The 27,485-nt window shown below is 35.5% G+C and overlaps 1 protein-coding gene across 7 annotated transcripts in view; it reads left to right on the forward strand.

Annotated features, from left to right (window-relative positions):
* The window catches only part of NLGN1 (neuroligin 1), a 394,750-nt gene that overhangs the window by 167,573 nt on the left and 199,692 nt on the right, over nucleotides 1-27,485 (forward strand). For 4 of the 7 annotated variants that reach the window (XM_042798898.1, XM_033006418.2, XM_033006417.2 and 1 more), the window contains exon 3: nucleotides 19,908-19,967. The exons of the other annotated variants lie outside the window; for them this stretch is intronic. In XM_042798898.1, the coding sequence (XP_042654832.1) occupies nucleotides 19,908-19,967 (60 nt within the window). The remainder of the gene's footprint in view (nucleotides 1-19,907; nucleotides 19,968-27,485) is intronic. 7 annotated transcript variants of the gene reach the window in all.

Consider the following 27,485-nt stretch of genomic DNA (forward strand, 5'->3'; position numbering starts at 1 on the left):
TTGATACAGGTGTTGGCCTAGCTTTGCTCAGCTAGATGTGGTTTCTACAGAGAGACTTTTTTTTGTCAGTGTAACTGATATATTAAGTTATGTTTTTTAACAGAACAGATCCTCCACTGGCTTCTTAAAATGGAAGATAGAAATGACCTGTGAGAGTATATGTACAGGACCAATGCACATGCATGGTATTGCCCCTGGTGGAAGACACATCAGATGACAAAGACATTCTGTGCTTTTAGACAAAGAGTCTGCAGTTCTAAGTAGGATATTGCTGTACTATATCGTGGTTAAATGTATCTTATAAGGGACTAAAGTTAAAAAGGCCAAGTAGTGCGTTTAATTTATCCTTGTATGTAAGTCACCATTGGTTGTATACTTGTTACATCTGCCTTAAGCCTACAGAACAGAGCTCAACAGGGTTATTAGGGGTGCTTTCTTTCATGCTTGCCCAATGCACAGCAGCAGATGTTATCTGTGGCATATTGTACAATAACTGGTTTTATTCAGAGTGAAATTATTCTGTGTTGAGTACTTGTGAGTAAAACCAAGTGGGAAAGCGTTATTATGAACTCTGAAGGGAGATGAAGCAGTATAAGTAGCATTTGGATGTTTACCTTTCTGATGTTTTAACAATTTGAGTTGAGGAGTAGAAAAAGAAACTTTGTCATTTCAATATTTCCAATATTGTAAAAAGAATCATAGAATGGAAGCACACAGTTGAAGAAATCAATTAGCAGGAGAAAAAAAAAAAAGGCATCCTCTTCCAGTGGATGTAAAAAAATATAATTTTGCTTTGAGAATTTTTATAATAGGTTAAAGTGAGGCTTCATAAGAAACCATTTAGACTACCATTTCTTACTGAGGTCTGTCTTGTATTTCAGTGTTAATCATGAAGTTACTTTTCACAAGGTCACAAAAAAATGCAGAAAATGTCAAAGCTTAGTGTAAATGACTGGAAAAAAAATGAATCTGTTCCTTCATGTTTCTTGGAAAAAAAGGGCTTGGCAGAAACAGGAATAAGAAAAAATATACTGTGTAGTAGCAGTTGCCTTAAGATGCTGATGCAGCAAGGTAGAGGAAAGGTTATTGAACACTTTTCTCAGAAACAAATCTATCAAAAACTGTTAGCTAATGACCAGAGTATCACCAGTTTTTTGCAAAATTGTGTAGAAATAACCAGCATAATATTAACCACCTTAAAGTTGGTTGGGTTTTTTAGCAAATCACACAGGTGGTGGGTAAAATGCATCTCACTCTTCAGTGCTCAAAGTGTGTACAGGCTTGGTGAAGAAGAATGCACAATGAGATGAGAAATTTTTAAAGCATTTCTACCACCCTTTGTATGTGATCTGAAGCAAACCATTTCATCACTTGTTTTCTACTTTCCCAATTGCAGATACATTTGTACTTTACAGATGAATTGTAAGCATAAGTTTGTTCATTTATAGGAAATATTCAGATACACATGAGTATTGAAGACCAGTAATAAACACAAATGTTGAAGGCAGAAAGAAGTGAGGGTCAAAAGGCAGTAGAAACGTAGTGCTTAATTCCTTTCGCTACTTCTGAAAACTTCACTAATTGGTTGTAGCTCAGAGCTCAGAAGACCCTGAGTCTATATAATCCTATAAATTGCGATTAATGTTAAATTTGTACAGTAGTTGAACCTTTGACATTCTTTTCCATCTGCTCAGCCTTTGAAAGCTGTACAAAGCTTCTGTTTCTGACCACACTGTGGGAAAATTACGTCTAAGTCACCTTATGTTGAGCCTAGATTCAGTCTTTAGATATATTGCTTCTGCAGTAGGTCCTCCTGGTTTTCCACTAGTATCATATGATGCCTGTATGTTAGGTATAATCTCAAACAGTTCACTGGCCTATCTGTTTATTTTCTTGTCTCTGTTACATATCTGTTCAGTTTCCTGAAGTCTAGAAATGAAGTCTAGAAATTAATTTTAGCATAGTTGTATCATGTCTTATATTCACAGAACCTGACTCATTTCAGTTGCCATCTGTTGTATGTTTTGAATCTTTGCATTTTGCTTCCTATAATCTGATATTCAGGAATGTACACATTACTCCCAGTACTATTTCATTACATGTTGAGCAGGCCCAGAGGCCTGCCAGGTAATGTTAAACTTCCTAGTCTCTTAGTGTGTGATATACTGGGTTTTGAAATTTATATAGATTTTTTTTCACCACCTTTGACATTATGTGTAGATGTAAGAACAAGACATTAATTATGGCATAATTTTTAATGTATTTATGTTTTAAAATATGAAATCACTCACAAAGTGCATAGCTTAATATTTTTAAGAGAAGGCTTTCCTTTATCAATAAAATTAATTGCAGACTTTTAAGAAATGCCTTGTTTGTTGAGATACTGTCTGCACTGTGTTTGTCAAGCCTATCAAATATTCACGGAGTATTGGCTTATACTCTGGCAAGTGTGGAATTTTTTTCTTCTGCCTGTGCAGCAGAAGAGAAGTGTAACTTGCATCACCCACTGGCCTTGTTTATACAAACATCTGTATTAGCAGTGGGAGGTTTTCCAGTCCAATAGGACTTTATTTGGGTGATATCCCTAGGAACATGGTCCATTCTTATTTTTAAATCATAGAAAGGATTCCAAACTCAATCCTACAGTTAACGGCTATGTTGTTCATTCTATTGACATTTTAAGGAATGATAGTACAGCAACATGTACTTGATGAAGAATCATTTTACTGTACTAAGTACCTGATAAGCACTAGCCATGGTTTTGTCTATAATAATTTGAATTGTCATAAATCCAGTTCAGTGTTTCAGTGCATGAATCTCAGTGAGTATTGGCAATCTTTTTTAATATATATTCTTTTCAAAAAAAGCAGAACATAACTGCATGGTATACATTTCTGAGCTTTATTCTAAATCCTCTAATAAAACAAGGAGCATGTAGAGTCCTACACAGCCACTCCAGTAACTCTTAGCCTGAAGGAGCTAACACTTTTACACTAAATCAGATTCTGTATAAAGGACATCACAGCCTTAGTTTTACTCTTAACAAAGAGAATAAAAAAATCCCATTTTGACCGTACTCATCCTTCTGTTGGAATAACTGTTGGAAACGTGACAAGTAGTGTCAATCCTTTTTCGTCTCGTAGACATCTGTAACCACTGCCTAGGGAAAGGATAAGCTACATCCAATAGCACTCTCCTCTTATTTCCATTTCTTCTTCCATCCTCCATTCCAGCTTGTGGCCCTCCATTAATCCCTTTCATCCTCCAATGCCAAAGGAAACCTACATCTAAAGTTATTCTTATCCTTCAAACTTCCAAAAATAAAACGCTGCAGCTGCTTCTGAAATGGCTTTTTATATATGTGCAAGTGCCTGCGATATTTCTAAAAAGATCTCAGACATCCTGAGTGCAGTGTGAACTACTTATTTTTAATAGCAAAATGTTGACCTAGGATCGGTGTGTGTGTTGGAAAACACGGCAAAACAGAAATTCATCATTTTGCAAATGGCTACCAAAGGCTTATAAACTACATGAATTCCATTTAGGCTTGTGAAGTAGCATATAACTGCAACTTGCTTTTCTAATATAGGCCTTGTCCTGACTTTCTGGCTCTTTTTTTTAGAAAAGACTGCATTTATATTCATTTGGGGGCATTTCACATTATCCAGGGAGTCATGGTTTTCTAAAATGGATCTAGAGTTGTAAATACACCCTACCCCTTATAATATCACTACTATGTTATAATGTAGGGGTTTTAATAAGACAGCTAGCTACTTCACTCGTTTTCAGATTTAACACTAGACAAAAAAAATTTTTGCAGTTATTCTTGACTGTATCAGTCACTACTATTAACAAGTAAGGAATCAATCTGTAGCATATTTCTAATAGTTATTTTAATGTGGTTTTTAATGCTTCTATTTGAAAAACAAACAAACAAACAAAAAAACCCCAAACAACCAGATTTCAAATGTTGCTGGAGCACCTTAAACTTCCCTTTTACAGATATTAATTAACCTTTGACTAACTTAACTATTAGTAGATGTAGGAATTTTTAATGTGTTAAAGGTGATGGTGGTTTTATTCTTATGAGTTTACATACCGTACGACCTTACTATACTATAATACCACTGAAAGAAGAATGGAGAAAATATTTTATGAAATATAAAATATTAATTTATGTTTGTTACGATGTTCTAAAGTTAAATTGGCAGTTGTGGAATTTTTTTCTTGATTGCCTGGCATTCTGCTGCTATCAAGTTGTTTAATTCTGCAAAATATTTAAGCAAAAGAATGCCTGGTTAGGGTATAATTTTACAAATTTACGTTTATTTTTTAGGAAGTACTACACAGAGCTTTAGGCACCATAATGTATAATTTAACCTAACTGAAAAGCACCAGCATTGTTAAAATAATTAAAAACAATCAGCTGGCAACTATCTACAGAAAATCTCATTTCCCTTCTAGCCTCTGTCTTAAAGTACCTTTTGAGGCTTCTCTGAATTATCTTCACTGAAATGTCTTCTGAAGATTCTGTTTGTGTAAGCAGGATCAATCCAGTGACACTCCCAGGAGTTACTCATGTATTTGAAGTTGCTCGAATGCTTAAATCTTAAGTGTTTTGCCACATTATTACCACAGCCTTGATTTCCTATTTGTACAACATGTACCATCCTGAGGTACATGATGTGATTTTCATTTCATTAGTTTACTTTCCATGAGAAACTGCTCAAAGAAATCCTGCCTTTAAGCCTGAGATGTACTGTTTTGAAAAGTTGTTTTCTTTATAAATTAAAAAACCTCACGCAAACATTTAAAACAGCTTGATATCTTATGATGATAATAAACATACTTTCTCTTAATTTTCAACCCTTCAGCATTTTATATTAGCAAATACTAAGCCATAATGATCACATACTTGCTTAGCATTCAGTGTTCTTTATTTCTAGGAGCTGTGATTTGCCTCTGATTGCAATCTCAACTTCTGTTTCTCTTCTCTAATTCTGTTATTCACCCAGTTAGTCACCTGATTGTCTTAATGCTATCAATGGATATGTTTCCAGATTTGAGTTTGGAATGTTGTGTTTCTGGCTATGCACTGTGATAATTATCTAAATACTTTTGTTAGAGGAAGGATGGCTTGGTGCAAAATGTCTTCCTTTTCCTTCGTCACATTGAAATTTAGGAAATCCAAAGGTCCTTAATAGAGCTTGAGTTGTACTATACAATGTTCCTTAAAATAAAGTTGAGAGGGAAACCTGATAAGCACAGTTGTCCTACCAAGTACTCCTTTGTTAAGTAATCGGTGTTGTTCACTAAGGCACAGATGTCACTGTGTTCATGTACCTTCTTCCTGCTTATTCTGCCCACCCTGCCTCCTCCCCAAGACTCAATATCCATGTTTTCTCCTGACACGTAACCAGGCAAACACACATTTACAGGGCCTGAAGGAGAGAGAGGAGGCAGGAGTGTGCCACAGGATGCCAGAACCATTCCCATCGTTCATAGCCGGGCCAGCGCCTGGAGTGCCTGGCTTCAACGGAGCTGTTATTTCACCTGCAGCAGGGGATGTCCGTTGCCATGACATGGGATTTCTATTTTACAAAATAGGTTAATCGGGGAAAATCTCTTGCATTCAGTTTTTGTACGCTTTGACAGTATCTTCTTTCTGTATTTCTTCAACCAAAAGCATGAAAGTGGTAAGGAAGAGGGAAGCTGTTAGCTTTGGCCTTCATTCTTGTTCAAGGGACATATTTATATGTTTAAGTATGATTTCTATGTCTTACAGCTTGCAAGACTAGTCTAGTAAAGAACTTGGATGTATATTTACAGACATTCATTGTGACTCATCAAGTAAATCATACTCATTTTCCAAATTAGTACTGTATGCCTATCAAATATGTACTTTCCAGACAGCTGTGGTCCTTTAAATATATCATTTTCTTTTTAAGAAAATTAAAATTCAAAGTTAAAGTGAAATATTGGGGCAAATTTTTAGCAAAAGGAGACTGGAACATTTTTCAAGTGAGAAATTTTGGTAGGTGGATACAAAATTACAGTTTGTTTTATCTTGAGCAAGTGGTTTTAACAAGACAGATGTAAATGGAACTTCTTGCTCCCAAAAGGGTACAGGTTTTTAGATATTTTGTTCTCCCTTTACAGGTCCCAGTAATGTAATTTTTGCTCTGAAGTGTGATGGGAGGGGAGGATCTTAGGGGCCTTTAATTCAAGCTCGAAACCCAGAATAGTCTCTGCAGTTTATTTGACATAATAGATATGACAGATGCAACTAGTTGGAAGATTTTAAAGGTTCAGTGAATTTTGCATATGACACATACTTATTTGAATCACCCATCTGTGCTTTCAATGACGTGCACTAATTTTTCAAGACAATAGAGTATCATACTATTATATAGGTGTAATGCTACACAGTATGTTCACTTCAATGAGAGTTTATAAATGCAGTTCTTCCCATCTGCATGAAATGAGAAAACCACACCAAAATTAACAATGAACTGACAAGTTTTATAAAACTATGAAATTGATTATGTCAATAAAAGCAACTAAAAAAATCTTACTGTGTTTCATGTAAGAGATGTGTATTCCTCACTGCCCATGTCTGTCTAATTTTAATTTCTGGAAACTGGGAGTGGGATTCAGCTCCAGATTAAGACCGTCATGCAGGAGTTGCCCTGTACCTGTCTGTGCGCCAGCTACCTAAACACCCATGGTAGTCTGAGGAGAGATGGTGTAGAGGTGCCCCAATGTTCATGGTGCCTACAGGTGTAGGGGTCTACATTAGGGTATGATATTGTTCTGTTGGATACACAGGCTGTATTATCTACACGATTCTTGTTTATTGAAAAGTCCGCTATCAACATCATCCTTGCTTATGTAGACACCTAGCTTGCATTTGGGGAACTGTATTTAGTGTTTATAGTTTAAAGCTTCTAACTCCTAAAGGTATAGCTCTTTCCCTTGAGTTTGGATACCCCCCTGTAGAACTGAAATCACTAATGAAATGCCAGTACATTCTGACTTGCTCACATTCTAGCATAAATTACTTTGTTCATCAGTGGTACTAGCGAATTACACTGGCCCAGAGAATGGCACCTTAAAAAACAAAGGTTATACTGATACTGCAAAGGGTGGTGGTTTTGATTGCAACACATGTTAGGCTCTTTGAGTAGTTGTAATCTAGTTGTTATGGTGTTAGTGCCAGCTCTTCAAAAGAATTACAACTGTCACAAACGTAAGCTTCTGTGTATGTTATTTGGACTATAGGAAAGCCAGCTCAGGTGTGATTTGCACTGGTGTCAATCATACAGCTGTTCTTGCAAAGCAGTCTATTGCAGTGAATAGCTGCTGTCTGCTAAAATTCCCAGTGTGCTGGAAATATACGTAACTCAGAAGTTATACTAAGGGCATGTAATGGATTGGGTTGAAGTCAGAGGTTAAGCTGAAAGGCTTGCAGGGAAGCAGAATGGCCAAGAAAGAGTCCTGTAACTTCCGTGAAAGCAGTTCCAAACGGAGGACACAGCCTAGCTCAGCATGCAAACATGTGGAAGCAAAACCACAGTGACTCATAACATTATATATAAATAGTTTTAATTTAAATATAATACGAGTTGCAAAGTTGTATCTGCTGCCTTACACTGAAACATAAATAATTTCTGCGTTTTAACAGTTTCTGACAATATAAAGCTATTAAATTTCTTCTGTTAAATGAAGCAGTCGATTCATGTGTTGTCTATACAGAAGTCTGATTATGTCTATAATTATGACTTTAAAAAAGCATAAGATTGCATAACAATGGTAACAATAGAACTATTCTATTAAAAACTACTAACACAAAAAGCATTACTGAATGCCATTGGTCTGTGATCCTGACCAGTATGGTTTCCTGGAAAACAGATTTCACCAATGAAAGAAGAGTAAACACAGCTTATTATTTATTTTTGGGGAGTTGCTATCAGTAATAGGTTCCTTTTCTTTTGCTTTCAAGCTATTATGTCTGTATCTGGTCTTTCTCTATCAGATGTGCTCAAATTGTACATAGAAAATCCCAGGAGAAAGAGAATTATATTTAACTTTTACATTAGCGAAGAATGTAGAAGTCACCTATGCCCACATACATTTCAAAAACTTTTTCTTGCATCTAAATCACAAAGTTTAATATACACTTAGCACATCTGTATATCTGAAGGTGCAGGAGTTAAAAGCTCTCAATCTATTGAAGTTAATTGGCTTTTTCCCATTTGTCTACATTATATACCCTGCATTTACAGTTTAGTTAATAATCTTGAAGAGCTGGGATGAATCTCTCTCACATTACTAAAACTTTATTGAATTCGCAATGCCAACAGACTAAAATCTTAAAGAAAAATTATATATTTAAAATTTTGCCTCCTACTATGGAAACTACCCATCACCAATTCTGAAGTGAAAACAAGGACTAAGATTATCTGTTGGGTTCATAAGCAAAAGCAATCTTTGCCCCTGCCCCATAGGAACAGGCTGTTAGCTGTCTGCTACAGGAATAACTTCCACTTCCCCATTTTTTTTTTTGGTAGTTTGATAGTCTAATGTATCGTTCTGGTGCCAGTTTGCTACCCTTGCTGCAGGCGTTCATTTTGCTCAGCAGGATGGAGCTTGGATTACTGTGATATTTTTTTCACTGGCTTTGGTTGAGTTGGGAAAGGGTCATAAAGGCTGCTCAAATTTTCTCAGAAATATTCCCCGTAGATTTATGTACTTTCTAAATGTAAGATATTCTAGTCATATCAGGGACTGCTCTTAAATCTTGTTAATAATCACTGAAGAGTTAAAATGATTATTAAGTAACTAAATAGTATGTGTTTAGTTGTTGCAAAATGCCATATTTAATTTAGCTACTGATTTTGTTATCAAAAGGACATATGCATGAAACCTTGGACCATCACTATAATTTAGAAGTTCACACTGTTTATATAAATTCTCTATATTTGTTAGGGAAAAGAAAGTACCTTTTACCCCATTAGGGTCAGCCTTAAGAGAAACACAGCTCAGTATGAAATTCCTGGTAACTGTGCTCATACTGTCATCCTAAGTAAGTAGACTTCTGAGAAGGAAAATAAATAAAGTGAGAGTACCTTTTGTCCAACGCTGAGAAATGTTATGCTTTCATCTGCTGTGCATTTTGTTGCTTTCCTCCAGAGAACAGAGTTATTGTCAGCAGATAAGGAATTAGAAATGTCATACTGTCCCAAACCCATCAACTCTCACCTAAATGGCTGTTGTGAAAAGGAAAGCAAGGGCTACTCTGACATTTTGCTCTTAAATTTGCTATGCTTTTTGTAAATAATATATTGTACTCCTAGACTTGACATTTTGTAAGTCTGTTTTATTTTGATGATCACTTCCTGTTCACCAGCTTCTGTGGTGAGATATTCAATTATTAAATAGTAAAGCATGAAGGCAAAGTTTCTACTAGAAGGGTTTTGAGCCTTCTGTCTGTATAGAAGTCAACACTAGCTGTGTAAATATATGGTCCCAAGTATCACTGCCTGTCTGTAAATTCTGCTAGATTGTAAGTGATATGCTGATTTCCTTTCATGCTGCATTCAATATAAGGATTTTATCTATCCATTTGGGAATCCTTAATACAAGATGCAGAGCAAGTCAACTGTAGTTCCAAAACAAGTACCACACTAATACTGAAAACATGTCAAAAGGAAAATGATTTTTCTTATGACAAGTATTTGATCCCACTAATCTTCAAGTGCTGGCTGTGCTGTTCTTGTTTTGTGACTGCTCCATTACTGAGATGTTTTGAGTTTTCCTGCCTAGAATTATGCTTTTCTAAAAATACAGTATGTAAATATGAGAAAATAAGTGAGGCCAGGCACTTCTCTTCTGACAGCCTTTTACATAAATGCTGCCCCCTCAGCTCTCCCATCACTGTTTCTCATCTATGCACTTTGATTCTGTCAAAAGGTGTGGTAATGAGAGCAGATATAATTATGTTTCTAAAAGCCTGTGACCACAATCCCAATTAAATGGTCTTTTAAGGATGGTTTGAAAGTGTTGAATAGTGGAGAAATATTTGACTTGAAGTAACTTTATTCTTTTTAAGATCCAAGTTAGTGCAAAGACAGTAGTTCTGAACACTAGGTTATGAGTATCAGGGCTTTTTTTTTTTTTATAATGTATTTCTATTTATACTTCAGTAATACTCAGAGCTTCAAATCTGTAGGAAGATTCTGTGTTAAAAAGGCATATAGGATAAACCTGCCTGTATATATGTGTGTGTGTAGGCATATATTTATGTAGCTATATAGAACTACAAGAAAACCATTCACCTTTACCTTCCAGGAAGAAACTTTGTTGTATGTATATTTTAAAACATTTAAACAGACCATACGTGCAGATAGATGTAAGATATCTGAAGTACTATCTCTACCGTTAAGATCACAAGAGGCAAACCTGAGTATGATAGCAAGAACAAAGAAACTCTGTAACTTAGGTCCCAGTATCATCATAAGATGATTGGGAATTTGTGGCCAATGCTGAAGACAAGCCTTTACACTTAATGATGGAGGGTGCAGTTCTGTCTAACTTAGCCTACTGGGAATGACTCAGAATACATGACGTCTACCTCAGTTGCTCACTATAGAATCAGATTTTCTTTGTGCTACTCAAAACATGGCAAGAAACACAGTAATTTGGAATTAATATGAGGGAATTGAATAGTTGACCAGTGAGGTGCTTTGCCTATAATCAACCTGCCCCTCTCTCTGCTGAGTGTGTGGAGGTGATTGGGTTGCAGTCAGCTATACAACACAAAACATTCTTCTCCCCTTTACCACTTTACCTCAGAGCTACATTTCTTCAGAAGCTGGAGAATTAAGTTTTACTGATAGTGGCTCATTCAGAGAATTGATAAAATAAGACTTGCGCATTATTTGTGATCTGTGGTATGCAAGAGTGTGGATCTCTAGATGGTAAAATACTGCACAGGTTGCAGTGGTACAGTGAATTACATAGAGCACAAAGCTTGTGGCTTAAAACCAGATGATACAAAGTACACTGGGAAGAGGGGTGGGGGAACTTATTTCATTCCAAACTCTATGTGAAAATATTATGCACAATTAACTTGATTTTATCTGCAATGTTCAATTACATGGTTACATGAAGACCGTTTTGCTCTGCTATTTGGGCTATGAAACTGGATCTCAAGAGGGCTGGACTGTATGCTTAGCTGTGCCATAAACAAAACTGTATAGCTGCTCTAACACCAGCCTCAGCAATTAATAGAACTAGTTGGGGAGAAGGCTTTTTCAGCAGAAGGCAGATGGGCAGCGTTTGTCCCTAGCAAAGGTAATCATTTGTGCAAGAATCCCAAAGCTATCTCACCTGCTGAGACTGCTGTTTTGGGTTAGTTTCTTTCCAGAGAGAGATATTTGGGGTGGAGATTACAAAGGTTATTTGTCCAGTTGTTGTTTTGGGCTGAGAACAAGAGGAGCCAATGAACTAAAAAGGAAAATAAGATGTAATTAAAACCATACTTAAAAAAATCCATTTTGGTATTTAAGAGTTAACAGAGAATGTTTTCTGATAACATACCTTATTGCTGTAGATGACCTACCCTACCTGTCTGAAACAAAATAACACAAACTCCCCAAAATCAACAAAAAAGGGAACAAATTTTACCAGTTTTACCTAAATTGATGGTGGTTTTCTCAGCTGTGTCTCTTCATACATCCTTATACGAAGGATGCATTTACTGCATCCTGACTTGCACTGTTATTACAGCAATGCTACAGAAATCTTTGAAAGAAAGTGAAGATTGATGCTGATATACTGACAATTGTAAATCTTCCTTTTGGAGCTGAAAATTTGGATCTTAAAATTACAAATCTTCAGTTTTATTGCATGAGCTAAATTTGATCACTTTTTTCAGCTTGTGGTCTAGAATGAGTTCATATCTTCCTTAAAGTTAGGAAGCAATTTGATTATAAGAGCTATAGAAAACAAATGTAGAATTTTATTTGGATGTACGAAGACTAAAAATCAATGCATTTATAAAAAAGAAAATTTTGTCACAGAGCTTTGGTAGTATGTTCGAAAGATTGAAAATCTATTTGTTGATTAGATTTATCCACAGAATAACTGAAGGAAGTTAAGAAATCTGGGATGTTCATTCCTGCTTAACTTTTACTTCTGAGTTGACCTCCTGACCTAGATACAAATAGGAGCAGTTCTGTTAATGGTAGTGGATCTGTCTTTATATTATTCGGAGATTTAGCCTGTTGACTTCAGAGAACTTACTCGGAGGCTTAAAGTTAAGCATGTGCATAAGTCTTCATTAGGTTCTGGATTGTAGTCATTACCTGTAGAGAGAGAGAATTGATTCATGATCTGAAAGCTCAGGTGGTGGCACAGCTGTGTAATGTTGCATCCGATTCATTATAGCAGTTTGTCACCCTGGAATATGAGTATCTGTAAAACAACATGAATTATTAATGCAAGTAAAATGTTAAAAGCTGCATGAACTTGTGATATAAGCAGGTGAGGTGGCACTGGAGTGGTAAATGCTGATGATAACGGCCATATAACAGCTTACAAATTTAATTTTTCAAGTCTGTTGCCTAGCCATTCCTCACCTCTGGAGCTTTGTACTTCACCTGCAGTATTTGTGGTTAAATGCATGGGCTTTGTTTTTTCTGTCAACCTTGGCCAGCAGAGGTTTAATCTGTTTGAAACATCCTTTTCCTCATGTATAATTCCAGTGGGTGGGACAACCACTGCTTTACCATAATTGTCTGTTCTTTTCCTTACTTTCACTGGTAAGAAAATAAGTTAATGACTTTCATTCCTCTCCTCTCTCCAGTGTAATATTTTTTTTTTTTTTCCTGCTGGCTAGAACAGAAGTCAGAGTGGTTCAGAAGCTATGATGTAGAATAATTACCAGGTTATTGGCCCTTCCTTATACTAAGTATACTCTATGTACAACCTATGTTTTCATTGCAACCCTATCCAGATTAGCAGACAACTCACCTAGGATATTAGCTTTGTATTTTATGTAAAGTTAGGAAAAAAGTACTTATGCTGTCTTTGAACCTGTCCTGGCAAATCTCAGTTGCCTGAATTGGGACCACTGTGTCTGCACTGGTGTGCAGGGTCAGAGTGGAGCAGAGCTTTACCCATCCAAACTACTACCTTTCAGGACAGTGTAAGGGTGCCTGCTGCAGGCAGACATCCAGAAAGATGAGGCGTGCCTTCTGCCTGCATCTTCAGGGCTGATCTCGTCTGCTGAGTCGATGGGCCCCAGGGGACCAGGGCTCACCCAGTGATCTGTACTTATCCTGCCTACTTTGCTAGTAATGCTGCATGACTCCATGTAAGGCATATCACATAGCCAAAAGCCTCTAGAAAGAGAATTGGATTTATAGAGTGGCCTATTGCAAAGGGAATGGGTTTTAAAGCGAGCCTGAAATGAAGCTTTGTGTGGGCTGCTCCCCACAGGACGTGAACATAAAGTGCCTTCGTCTCTGGGAATATGTAGAATTTCAGGCTGCACCTAAAATGGGAAGTAGAGGAGTGAAATTCTTATCTACATTCCCAGATTCTGATCTTATTTAAATTCACACAAATCTAGTGTTCAGTACTGAAATTCCTTCATTTTTAAGGGAAATCAAGATCCAGCCAGTGCAATTAATCTTATGAAGAAAAAGGTTTGGGATTAGACATTCTTTCTGTGTGGCACTGCAGCAATACGCTGTTATAAAAGACACAGCAGGAGTTAGTCTTGAAGTGTCAGAATAGATTCTTTAGTGACAAAGCATTTATACATGTAAATTTTCAAAGAAATTTGGCAACCCTTTTGTGGGTTCAATTTGCACCTGTCATTCACTTGCAGATGCAAATTTGAGTTACTTGCAACTCTAATTACAGTAGTTGATTGTCATCACAAATCAGGTAGTAAGATGTGAAATGACTAAGATCTGTGCCATAATTTCTTGTTAAAACGTGAGTGCAAATGTTATCAAAAAACAAAGCTGACTAGGGCTTTGCACTTCTGATAAGTATAAATATTACAAATAAATACAATTTGGAAATAAAAAGAAATTAAAGGGGGAAAAATAACAATGAAAGGAGTGAGCATGTGGTGAAAGCAAGACAGTAATACGGGAAAAGATCAAGTAGATTGTTTTATCTATTGTAACAAAGTATGATAATAAAAATATTTTTTTGGTTAAGTGCTTCTTAAGACCCAACTGGCATTTGTACCTTTCAAATGTCTTTTCTGTAAGGAATTCTAGTTCTTTTATTTTTGCTGACAGCTTTCTAATTTTCAAATGAAAGATGATGATTTTATAAAATTATTCATCAGATGACTATTATCCTGTATCTTTCCATTTTGTCATTACCTTTTTAAGAAAAAATATTATATAGTTTTGTTTTAATTTCAACATATAAGAATTTGATTTTTGAATTCTCTTCACTGAAAATGTTGAGGTCTGAAGACTGTTAATTATAACTCATCATTAATTTCTTTTAAATTAAAACTAGGAGATAGGTACAACATGTTACTGTGCCTTAACTAACATCTGCTAGACTGTGATAATTCAGCACAGATTTTTTTTTTTTTAGTTGAAGAGTCTGTTGCATAAAAATGATAGTTGAAAAAAATGATTGGTTATTCTTTATTTGAATCTGAGGGTAGAGCCTAAAAAGGTGAAGCAATTTCACTTCATAGATCTTCAGTGCTCAATTAAAAAATGAGGTATTGAAGAAGAAAAGCAATGGATGGATGGAGGTACTTATTTAAGTTTAAAAATAAATATATAATTTATTTAACATATGCACTACCAGATTCCATGGTGTCGCAACCCACTTAGGGAATTTTTCTAATACCTGTATTATTTCAGCTGTTGGCCTTAATCTCATCTCTTTCCTTTTTTACTGAACAGACTCCTTAACTCAAAGAACGAGTATTACTGTGGAGATTTCTAAATTGCTAGATCCATGAAGTCTACTTAACCTAATGTAAAAGGTCCTTTTTTTACTTTCCCACTTTTCTCATTACAGAAAAACATTTTGGCTCGAACAATGACTGTATGCATAAGCGCAGATTTATTAAGTTTAGAGGATTTGTACTGTTGTTTTACAAAATGTTGTTAGCTTGCAGTATGACTTCTTTCGTGATGAATAGCTTTCCCAGACCAGAAAGCTAATGATATCCACAGCTTCCATAACTCCCACACATGTGTGGTCCATAAGTCCGCAGATAATTTCTGTAGAATCAAGACCATAAAGACAGAATTTATAATCAGCTTTAATGTATTTGGGAGCTAAAGTACCTTAGTCCTTCATCAAAGGAAATGATAAAAAAACCAAATTAATATGGCTGGACCTTAATTATTTCTGAGTGCATAGTTACTCTTTAGCTAACTGGACAGGAGGAGGTATGTTATCTCTCTTATTTTGAGCAAAGGAAAGTCATCTGCAAACATATAGTAGTCAACTAACAGGAGTTTAAAATGCATCATGTTACTTCCTTAGCATTGATTGCAATACAAATAGAATAAATATTTGAATAATACTTTAAATAATGTAAGAACTATTTTTAAATTAAATGAGTAGAGAGTTCGCTAGGAGTTCCTTCTGCATATAGCATTCCTTTAGTTTTTGTAGCAAGACTATTCATTGCCTTTAGGAGACATAAAATGCAGTAATCACTTCTTCCCCTTCTTAAATTGACATAGGGGTCTACTTTCCCATTAGCATTAATAAGAGTTATGGGTATACAGCAACATGAGACTAAATAAGACTAAACCTTAGAGAGCCTCTTTATAAGTAAATCATCTTTGCATCAGCATTTTAGAGGCTTTAGTATTCTTTTTTCCCTTCATTATTTATGGTACCTGATTACTTTGTTGATATTTAATATTTATTACGTAAACTTTAGCTAAAAGTTAGGCCTGCACAATAAAGCAGTGTACCTATTTGAAGGCTTATGTATTGAACATAGTAAAACGATCTTTCTAATGGATCCCTATTTTTATAAGTGAAATGCTCAGAGAGGAGGAATAAGTGAGCCTTCATGAAAGGTGAAGAGAAGCTAGTGGAACAACAATGGAAAGCAATTGTGGACGAAAACTTCTGGTGATCATAATTCTGTAAAATGTATACTCTCATGGCTCCTAGTCTGTCATGTCTTAGTATCAGTATTTTAAAAATCAGTTTCTGTTACCTGAAAAGAATATTAAAATGGTGGTTGAACCCTAATGAATCATATATTGAATAAACAGTCAGGGATAAAGAAATAAAACTAGTTGAGGGATACATTTAATTTACAAAATCAAACTTTCTGTAGAATATTAATTCAAACCTGCAGAAAATAACTGAAAATTATACACTTACTAAACAATTTCAGTCCTGATTTTTTTTTTTAACTTAAAAAGGTTATTGCTGTTACATTTTGTAGGATCTTTCAGTAAGATTTTGTTTACCTGATAGTGATTTCAGCATGTTTTCCCATGTAAAGACTCAAGACATCAGTCTTTATGATCATACAGACACAGCCGTGCTGTTAGTCAACGTAGTCTGTTATCTAGAGAATCAGAAGAAAAATCCATTTTTTACTGTTTCTGGAATAAGAATTACTGTTGAAATGGGTGGAAGTCTAATCCAGAATTTCTCTTAATACTGCTTTCATGATTTCAGAAAATTTTTTCAGCAGCCATACATGAAAAAGGAACACAGAACATAAACAGTCAAGCTCAGAACTCTGATTCTTCTTTGAGGATTCAAGATTGAACCACTTGATGTTGCTGTATGCTATTTTAGACAGCTGTGTGTACAATGAGTCTTGAGCTGATGTTTATTTTAGGGATTTGCAGAGCAATTTACAAATGAAAACTAAGTTTCACAGCATCTCTGTATATATAAGTAAAGTACAGATAATAGGTAAGTACTTTCACACCTGATGCATGAAGACCAAACTCTGCTTTGGTTTCTAGAGCTCAGATAGTCATGTAACTCTAGGAAGCAGAAAATCTGGAAGAATTTTGGTCTGTGTTTCTCTAAGCTAGCTGTTGCTGAGATGTTATGAGTATGGTCCATTATATTTGCAGACTGGAGCGAACTTGTGACAGAAATCATGTCTCATCTCTTAACAGAATACTGTTAGTGGTACCTGGTGGATCTGCCACATGTCTCCATCAGGGATGAGTCATCTTGCTTAGGAGGTGTGGCAAGCAGAGCCCCTGTGTTGTGAAATAGATATATAGCTGTATTAGAAAGCATGTTTAATCTATGACAACTTAAAAATAGGTCAGGCCCTTTGCAGAAGGAATTGTCAAGCATTGGAACAGGCTGCCAGAGAATTGGTTGAGTCATCATTCCTGGAGGTATTTAAAAGACATGCAGATGTGGCTCTGAGAGACATAGTTTAGTGCTGGACTTGGCAGTGCTAGGTTAATGGTTGGACTAGACAATCTTTTCCAACCTAAACAGTTCTATGAATCTACGATTTTAGGGGAGATGGACTGATTTTCCTTAGGGTTTTCAGAGAAACTAATAACTGTATAAATACTAAAATTACCCAGATTATTTTGAATAGCTTAGCCCCCATTATGCTCTACCATATTGTAAAATCAAAGGTGGTATGAGATCAGTCATTTCTGTTGAGTTGTTTGATGCACTATGTAACCGGTGTTGAAATCTGGAACCATGATCTACACAAAACACCTTACAAAGGGAAGCTATTAAAAGTGTAACATTCATTGTCTTGGTTTCATCCAGAAAAGAAATCTCCCCCTCTGTGCAAGTTATTTAGAGAAATGTGTGCTGTTAGCCTTTTCAGATGCTACTTCGTTACTTTCTGGTGACTTTTAAAAATTTAAAAGATAACAAGAAGCCATTAAAAATGTTTATATATCTCTCTATATAACTTTGGCTGTATCTGGCTCTCCATTGTTAAGTACATAGCTCTTAAAATGTTTATGTTCATTCTTCCTGTTTACCATGCTGAAAACCCACCATGAAATTATTGTTATTCTTTGCAGACATCTTTTACATTTCTAGTTTTATTCTTCTAGAACTAAAGTTGCTATGGTATGAGAATGATGGGCAGCAAGACATTTGAATGTGTTCATTTGGATAGGGTCACGTAGTCTAGATAGCGTATATTGTAAAGATTATATTCAGGGTTTGTATTAGGAAATGCTATTGCATCACCAGGGCTCTGGACTAAACAGAGTGATTGCTGCAGGTGTGACTACAAAAATGGTAATGTTTAATTTATGATGTGTAATTCTAGTGTTCTGTATTTAGAATGATTTTAAAACTGTATTCCTGACTGACGTAGTAATTAAGTATTCAGATTTGGTTTTCAATAATATGGTCCAGTTTCTACATTTGCAGTTAAAATCTCATGGTACTTCATGAGTTGTTTCTGTTTCTCAAATCCATGCACCTGGTACAAACATTTTATGAATTTCTTTTTTACTTTAAAAATGCATCAGTCAAATACATGGTATTTTGCCTATAAATGACAGGTTTAAAGCTGAATGACTAATACCCTGTAAAATAACAGAGCTAGAGAGAGCTTTTTAAATACAAATGTTTTAATACTTCATAGTGCTTAGAGTTAATGCATGTCTCTTGCCTACATCTACTGCAAATATCAACACATACTGTTCATCTCTCTTTTGTTGTTGTTTTTGTCTATTGCTATTTTATGCATGAGAAAGTTCTTGTTTTCTACTCTGTGCTTGACTGGCTTTTTCTTTTTTTGTTACTTAGTCCTGTGTTCGTACTGATTGCTTTTTTGCATGCAAATTACAGAATGTCATGGAAATGAGAGAGCTCTGAAAAAAAAAGGAAAGATAATGCTGAGTTCCAACTGTCTTTTGTTTGTGCGTAAGTGTGTAAAATATATGATGTGGAAATATTTTCAGAATGGCCTTTGACTTTCCTTCTGGTGTATATTTTTATTACTCAGTAAAGGAGTGGGAATTTTTCCCATCAGGAAATATGATGAATCTATTAATACTTGTTAATAGTACAGGTGCTGGGCATGAAAGAATTTTGTATTGCCATCTATTTATAGACATAAAGAATTATGATATTGTGTGTCTTGCCCAAGCTAAAATTTAAATTCCATATTCAATGCAACTTTTATATACTGTGTGTGAAACCCTGGTCCCATTGAAATCAATGGCAAAAAACATTGTCTTCAGTTGGTCTAGGATTTCACTCTTGTTTCTAGTTGATATATGGATTTTCATGTTTCTTTACAAATATCTCAGCAGGTAGTCAAAGGTTTCAAGGGACTCTACAGTTCTGTTTAGGAGAATGTAATAAGTGTGCCAAAAAAAAGAAAAACAAAAGAAAAAAAGCCAAACCCATGCTTATCTTTGTAGAGCATGAGCTTAAATGGTTGAATTTAGAAATGTGAATTAGCACTTCACAGAAAATACTGTTTTAACCAACTGTCAAGACATTTATTAGCCACCTTATTGCATCAAATGCAATAGGTAATTTGGCATTTCTTGACTCCACTATTCCTAATAACAACAACAACAACAAAAAAATTAAATTAAGTGGATAAATATAGTTTATGGTGGGTATGGTTTTAGTAAACAAGCTTTGATTCTTCATTTAAAAACAGTAAAGCACTGGGCACTCTTGGATTCTTGTGCTAAATGTTTCTAATAGCCATACCCCCTAAGGAAGGTTTTGCTGTACTGTTTGAAAAACGTAATGAAAAATTGGTTGTTATAAACTAGAGATTTCCCTCCCTGCAAATGTTTTTCTTGAAACATCCATGGGAATTTAATATTCACTGTTTTTTTTTTTCCTCAGTCTTGTATATTCTTGAATTGTCTTTTTTCCTCCATTTTCTCCGTTCTCAATCCTAGGTCCCCTTACAAAGAAACAGACAGATGATTTAGGTGATAATGACGGTGCTGAAGATGAAGGTATTTTTTTGCCGCCAAACTGATTTGCATGACAAGGATCCCTGAAAATCTTTTTTCTCCCCTCTTTTTTTGACTTCTTGTCTTCTTTTGAAGAGTTGGTTTTTTTTTTTTTTTTTTTAATTCCCATTTTTGATGTGTTTTGTCTTCTTGCTTGTTGTTATACATATATATATTTTTAATTTTTTAAAAGAAAGAATGTTGTTAAGTTCTACGTTTTGATACAAAACAGTAACAATATTTAAACAGGAGGGTTTTTGTTTTCTTGAAATGGACTTTTGATATGTTGCATCCCACCTTTTGACTGAATTTTGTCCATACTATTTAAACTAACACTCTTTTAAAGTTTCTCTGTACACCTTTTTGCATGTTTTCTAACCCTATGTATTTCACCAAGTACAAAGATGTTTCTTTTTTCACTGACTGATCTTAGTTTGATAAACATATAAAATGTTGTGTTTATAAAAAAAAATACAGAAAATTCCTACAAAGTGTCTCTTAAGCAACTGAATTTCCCCAAATACAAAACCTTCTGCATTTACATTAGAATGAACAAATACAGATAATGCAAGACTACCCAACCTCCCTATAGAAGAGAGGTAGCCCTAGAATGGCAGGTAGTATTTGCAGATGGTGGGGCTCTGTGTAGCATCAGTGGAGCTAAACTGATGGCATCTAAAGGTATCTGATCCCTTCTGTTTTATACAAGCATATAAACATGCCTAGCTGCTTGTGCTGACCCTTAGAGATCACTATACCAAGTAAAATCTAAAGTTTGAAATGTCAAGCATATTATTCTGTTTATGAATTATGTCTGTTAATTATATAAGCTATGCAGATTTGATATTTTTTTCAGGGCTATGAAAATGGTAACAAGGGGCTCTTTCTCCTGAGAAGTCTCATCCCTTCAAGTAGATGTGCTTCAAAATTCTGAATCTTAAACACATACTTTGTATATTTTATGGTCGATGAGTAAAACAAATTACCATATAAGACTGGTAGAGTTGCTACTTGATTCTGTGTTAATATCTGTTTTTTTTTTTTGCCAGATACTAAAATGAAGCTTAACTTGTAAACTGTAAGGCTCTTAATTAAGAAATTTTTCATCACACAGTACATTAACTATTTTACTGAAACAGAAACGTGCAGTCTTATCACAACAGATGAAGGAAGACAAATATGAGCATTTATCTTCTTACCCAATGACTGAACAGAGACTTTACAAATAAACCCACAAATTTATACATGTCTGATTTATGATCCTCTACTGAATGTGTATCTTAAGCACATGAATGAAAGCCTACCAGTTGACCCAGGATTTGAAAGAAGGACCTAGTTAAAAATCTCCTTTGAAAGCTCTCATACTAATCAGAGCTAAGTATGATAATTCAGATCCACTTTTCTCTATGAGACCAAGTAATTTTTACATTAGTTCATGACAAAATATTGCAAGGTACATTCCTGTGTATTCTCCAAGTCCTGTGATATTGAATTTAGTCATTGTAAAAGTTAGTCTGTCTTGTTTTAACAATATGTTTTAAGAAACCATTTGAAACCAGGGTTATTCATCCAGTGGACCTTAATGGCTCTCCAAAATTGCTGTATAATTGCCAAGACAGATGCTAATGGCTTAACATTTGTTGAGTCCTTCTCTTCTTAGACACACATAAAAGACTACTCAGTTTGCTAAAATCCAGCAGCGTGGTTGCTGTCGGAAGGCAGTTTAGTACACAGAATCAAATGAGAGTACGATTCTCAGTCTTTGGAGAACAAGTGTCCGTGTCAGAGAAAACCCATCTCCCACATTGACAGTTGTAGGAGAGGGAGACAGGACTGTAAGAACACAGCAGTTAAACTAGAGGGGAAGAAACACATTTACAACACTAATAAATCTCTGTAATTTATAGGACTGGGATTAATTTTCTCTGGCATACAAATGACAGTTTTGTTCTCCTTTCCGTGCCAGGAGAAGAATGCAGGCAGTAATTAGACTTTTACTGCTTCTGAGAGTCACAGAGAGACAGGGCAAATTTAAATTTTTATGATCAGTAGACACGGAAGGCTGCTGGGATGTCTGCTGTGTTGGTAGAAGCCCTGTCTGCTGAGGCCCTGCATTTCTTTGTCCCTCAGTGGAAGAGCAGTATCAGATGACCTGCATTTTGTGAACCTGCTCTTCTGCACTGGAACTCTAGCACTTGTTGCACATGCAGAACTGAAGAGTTCACAAGCTTCAAGACATATATTTGGCTAGGAGTAGCAGGAAAGAGAGAGGCAAAGCAAAAAGACACCTTAACTGTTTAGATTTCTGCTAATCTGTCTATCAAACCCTTCACCTTCTGCAGTATGGTAGTTTTTACTCAGTATAAAAATCTACAAATGAATATCTGGAGGCAAAATAGAACAAATACCAAACAGAATGAATGAAGTTGGGATATTAGGGAGACTGGACTATACATGGTGAAAAACAACTGTGTCATATGACCGTAGAATCCACGCTATGTAACAATGTCTGGCGATTTCTAAAATGTCAGGGATGGTCTCTGTATTAAGAAATTCGGAGCTCCCGTGTCCGTTTCTTGTTTTATACCTTCCCTGAAGAAAGATCTTTCATAGCAGCTTCTTGGATCAAATTAATGGAAAGTATTCCGTATTGTGTCACTCCAACGTCAGAGTTTGATTAGAAGATTTCATTTTAAAACAGTGTTCAGTAATCCTACTCCCATCTGCTGCTACATGTCACTACCACAGTATTGTGGTCCAAACATTGCCAGCACAAGCACAGGAATCAGTAATCAAACTTGAATCTCTGGTATGTGCTGCAACCAGTAGACCAGACTTAATTAGATCATTTTTCATTTTTGTTTTCAAAAGACCCAAAGGCAGTAGTGCACATTACCAGCTAATGATCTGCAAATTTGCTGTTTAAAAAATGAAGGTGTTTTCAAATTCTATGATTGTGAAATGTGCAAAAAGTCAGAAATTATACGAATGTCTTTTTTCCCCATTCTGGATGCATTCTTGTTTCTGTTTAACCCTTTCATGTCTACACTTTGAAATTGCTTACCTGTTTCTCACTAAGTATTGAAATACTTGAGTAAGCATTAAAAGCAAAGGTGGCAAAAGCACCTGCAACCAGTGAGCACTACGGCTTTCCCTTTTCATAGCAGTGGTGGATTTGCCTATTTGTTAACATGTAGGTAAGCAATATCTAGTGTAGATGCCAGGTTTAACTTTAGGTTGCTCAACAGTTGAATAAACCCTACTTTCCCCAGTCTAGAAACAAAGCTCATATTAAAAAAGTAAAATATTTTAATCTTAATACCTTAACTTAGTCTTAATTTTGGTAAGGTAATAATTTAACATGATTTAATTTGTCTGTAGGAAAAAAATGCAACTTTCTATGGACGCTTAGTTCCTATATGCTAAAATACTTAGCATGACTTAAAACACAACAACACAAATCATTAATCAGTCTGTGTACTCAGGGATCAGAACTGGACTTCTAAGTAGTTAGTGCTGTATGAGATATCCATGAAGGATTGCTCACAAATGAATTCTTTTCCTCCACCATTCTGTCATACACACCTTACCTAGCACATCAATCTGTCAATCTTAGGTCCTTATTTAGTCCCCAATGCTATTTAAGTATCTCTCAGTTTTTAATGTATTCAGTCTCACAGCATCCCTCTGTGATAGAGGCATGCTATACCAATTTTAGAAAAGAGGAATACAGACACAAAGTTTGAGGAATGCAGACACCATGTCTATAGTAAAGCAGGGAACTGAGAGTACATGCCTCGGAAGTGGGGTCTGTGCTGTAATTGCTAGATGTTTCTACTCATCCCGTCTCTGTTCCAATCTCCTGTGGAAAAGGAGACAGATTAGGAACAGATGTTGCTGTTTGTTCACAGGCTGTAACTGTGATGATTTTGATCATTTAGTCTGATGCTCTGTTTTATATGGTCTATTGGACTTCATTGACTGAAGGAAGTTCTTGGTCCAGAGCATGTTTTAAATCAAAACAAACAAAGATCCACTCAAATTTTGAATTGCTAATGATGCAGAATGTATTTGCAAATCCCTTCTTATGCTTAACAGACTGGCGTCATTGGCGCAAAAGAGCACATTTCAGAATTGAGGATCTCCAAAAAACCTTATCACTCCATTAGTATTAAAATAGACGAGGCTGCCAAGTTTAGGATTTCATCTGCTTTCAAGTGTCATGGTAAGAAAGAGAGAGAGAAACAATCTTTCCCTCTGGCACTAGTTACGCATTTTCGGACTTCGGAAATCAGTAAACAGCAGAACACATTTGTCTACCTCGCAAAGCAACCACATGCTCTAGCCTTAATTATAGCCTCTAATGAGCTCCAGCCAGGCTGGAGTAGCACAGATCTTATGACTTTGGGTGAGCTTGTTGACTGATACACATAGACATATTCATGAATCCTGTTCATCCTGTCACCCATTCATGTTAGTTTTGTGATTCCAACTCCCAAGTACAGGTTCCAGTGTCACATACATATTAAATTTTGTCAATTATATTTTTGCTTTACGCTGAGAACCTCAGTTCAGAATATATTGAATTTTTGCAGTGATGTTACTAATACTTGAAAACACACATAATAAAAATTCAAACAGGTCTTTAATTTAAACACCTCTTCAGGGCTCCATCATACTTTTAGCACTGCTAAACATTGCTTGTACAGTGAAGAGCCTGTCAGCTTTTACATTTGTAACCATCATCTTTTAATAATTTAAAATTACTAGCCACCTGGCTATTGAGGTCCTACTCTAATGAGAACCTGCTCAGATGCTTACCTGTAAAAGCATAGGCCTTTTTTTATGTTAGAATATACATTTGTATAGTCCTCCATCAGGATCTCAATCACTTTCAAGTGAAGGTAGTTACGTGTTTCAGAGTGCACAAAATGATCCATTGGTTTGACAGAAAAAAGACAAACAAAAAAGAGATAATTATATTTGTCTGAAACTTGATGTGTGCAGGCTGTATTTCAAAATGTGAAACATGTCTAGAACCTCGATGCTGCTCTTAACAGAAGTTCAGTGGTTACTTTAGTAGTCTCAGTATATCTGGTTTTATATCACATGTTAAAAACATGTTTACGTATTGTCACTGACTGCTGAGACACCTGATAGATTTGAACTGAACTAAAATGTGAAATACTGTTAAAAGGCTTTTATACGATTGAGTTGCAATGATTGGTACCATGCTTTACTTAAATATTTTAGGACAAAGCATATGGAAGAGCTACACATATATCCATATAATATTCTATGTAAGGAACACAGAGGTTTTACCAATCTAAATTTTTTCCACTGTTCTTGTGCTGTTTCATGTTCAAAACCTAAGTTTTACTTGATACTCTACATCAAAATGTCACAATTTTTTATAGCACTTAAAAACGCTACTTGTGACATCTGTGCTAAACTAATTATATTTTTGTACTAAGTTGTCTCCAGGTAGGCTTTCTTCCTTTCCCATTTTGGTTGTTCCCTGCAAATTATACTTGTTAAGTCACGTGGCCAATTCACATCAGCTTCAAATGACTGAAGCTATAATTATGTTCTGTTATATATGACAATTGTGACTGGTATTCACAGTCAGACCTGCTTCCCTGTTGTGTGATGTAGCAAACATAGAATAAAAGACAGCCCTATTCCTAAATTGCCTGTAATGTAAATAAGACCAGACATAAAGAGTAGATGCAACAAAGTAGAGAAGAGAGGGAATGATGGAAATCTTAATAAGAAAGTTCACGTGTATGTCGTATAAAGATCATTCTCTGCTGTACCGTAAGACCTACTTAGATGTTTTATGGAGTAGCAATTTAAAGCCAAACAAATCACAGCACTCAAAACTTCCGTGTGAATAAAAACATAATGGAGTTGAATTTGAGAAGGATTTTGAGCAGCACTATTCCTGCATATGTGTCTGAAAATATTAACGTGCTTCCTTTTTAATTAAAGCAACACTTAGTAAAATGCAACAAGTACAGTACAGAACTAAATTAACTCAGTATATAAATCTACACTTGGCAGAAATGCCACATTTGCACCCCAATTTTTCAGGTTCAGAATGAGCTATTTCACCAAATAACTATTAATCTGTGTCCATGAATAACTAGTAATCTGTGTGAGAATTTGCAACTACAGTTTACTGAGACGACTCCAGCACATGCATACAAAGGACTGATACCAGCCTGTAGGAAAAGATGTATCAAATCATTTACACTCAGGTTTTGAAAAGTATCTGAGTGCCAAAATCACAATTATTTTATTTGTGGGGTTGGACACTTAATACCGATAAGCACTTTTGAAAAGTGTATCGTTCTGCCATTTTTGTACCAATACAGAATTTCTCCTCACAGATTATTATCTTAATATTTCCTCAATTTTGATTTTAAAGAATGGTAGTTTTCATAGGGGAACACTTACTCTCTTTCAGGTAGGAATCAATTCTTGATTATGGTCTGATTTTTTTTTTCTCTCTTCCTTTGCTCTTACTATTTAATATTATCCACTAGTTAATAGCGTCTGTATTTAAACAGTACTCTCCCAGCTGAATATTTACACCTTTCAAATAATATTGACTGTACACTGCAGTTGATACGAAACCACCGAAATGCAGTGATCTCCCTTCTTCATGTGAAGAGTTCCATAGCTCTTATATAATGCATAGCCCAAAATCCCATGAGCCTCAGCTGAATGCTGCCTACCCCCACAGATGTCTCCAGTACTAGATTACTGTCTGACGTATACAGAAGCAAGACTTTTCTTTTGTAGAAGGGATTTCTCTTAAGACCGATGACTTTGGCAAAGCAGCATGAGGAAAATTCATACAGTATGTCATCTGTTCTGACATGGCACATAGGCAGAGCTGAAAATTAGTCTATCTGTCTCTAATCTTTGCAAGATTATTGGTAGTAGGAAATGACAAAAGTATAGTATAAACAGAATTTACTCAGAGAATCACTTCTTTATACGTCAGATTTCACTCATAAATGTGTGCTTCCTTTCTCAGAGAAAGGAGACCCATTCTTTTCTAAATATTCCAGTATTATCTTCCAGATAAACAGGCCAGTACTACCAACATTTCATTACTGTTCACAGTAGGTGCTCTGTAATTCTATGTAATTTTAATTAAAGAAGAATTCTGAGACAGTCTCCCCCTGTGCTACCACCAAGCATACAATTAACTGTGTACAATTTCTGCTGGGAACAGTCACACAGTGATTTCAGATTAATAATTTATTATTGCTTCCATATTTGTATCCAGAAAAAAAGAAGCATAGCCTATGAACTAACCATCTACCAAAAACAGTATATGAATTTGAAAAGACTTTTTCCTTAGTGTAGATTTTAAACCTCAGGAACTCGTAATTCTATCTGATGGACAATGAAGATCTATAATCTCCTTAACTTTACATTCTGAAAATTACATGTTGGAAAGTCCTTACTATATGCTTGAGTGAGGAAAGCAATACATACAAGCAATTT

The sequence above is a fragment of the Tyto alba genome, unplaced genomic scaffold (assembly GCF_018691265.1).
Source record: "Tyto alba isolate M040663 unplaced genomic scaffold, T.alba_DEE_v4.0 Super-Scaffold_10, whole genome shotgun sequence".
NCBI lineage: Eukaryota > Metazoa > Chordata > Aves > Strigiformes > Tytonidae > Tyto > Tyto alba.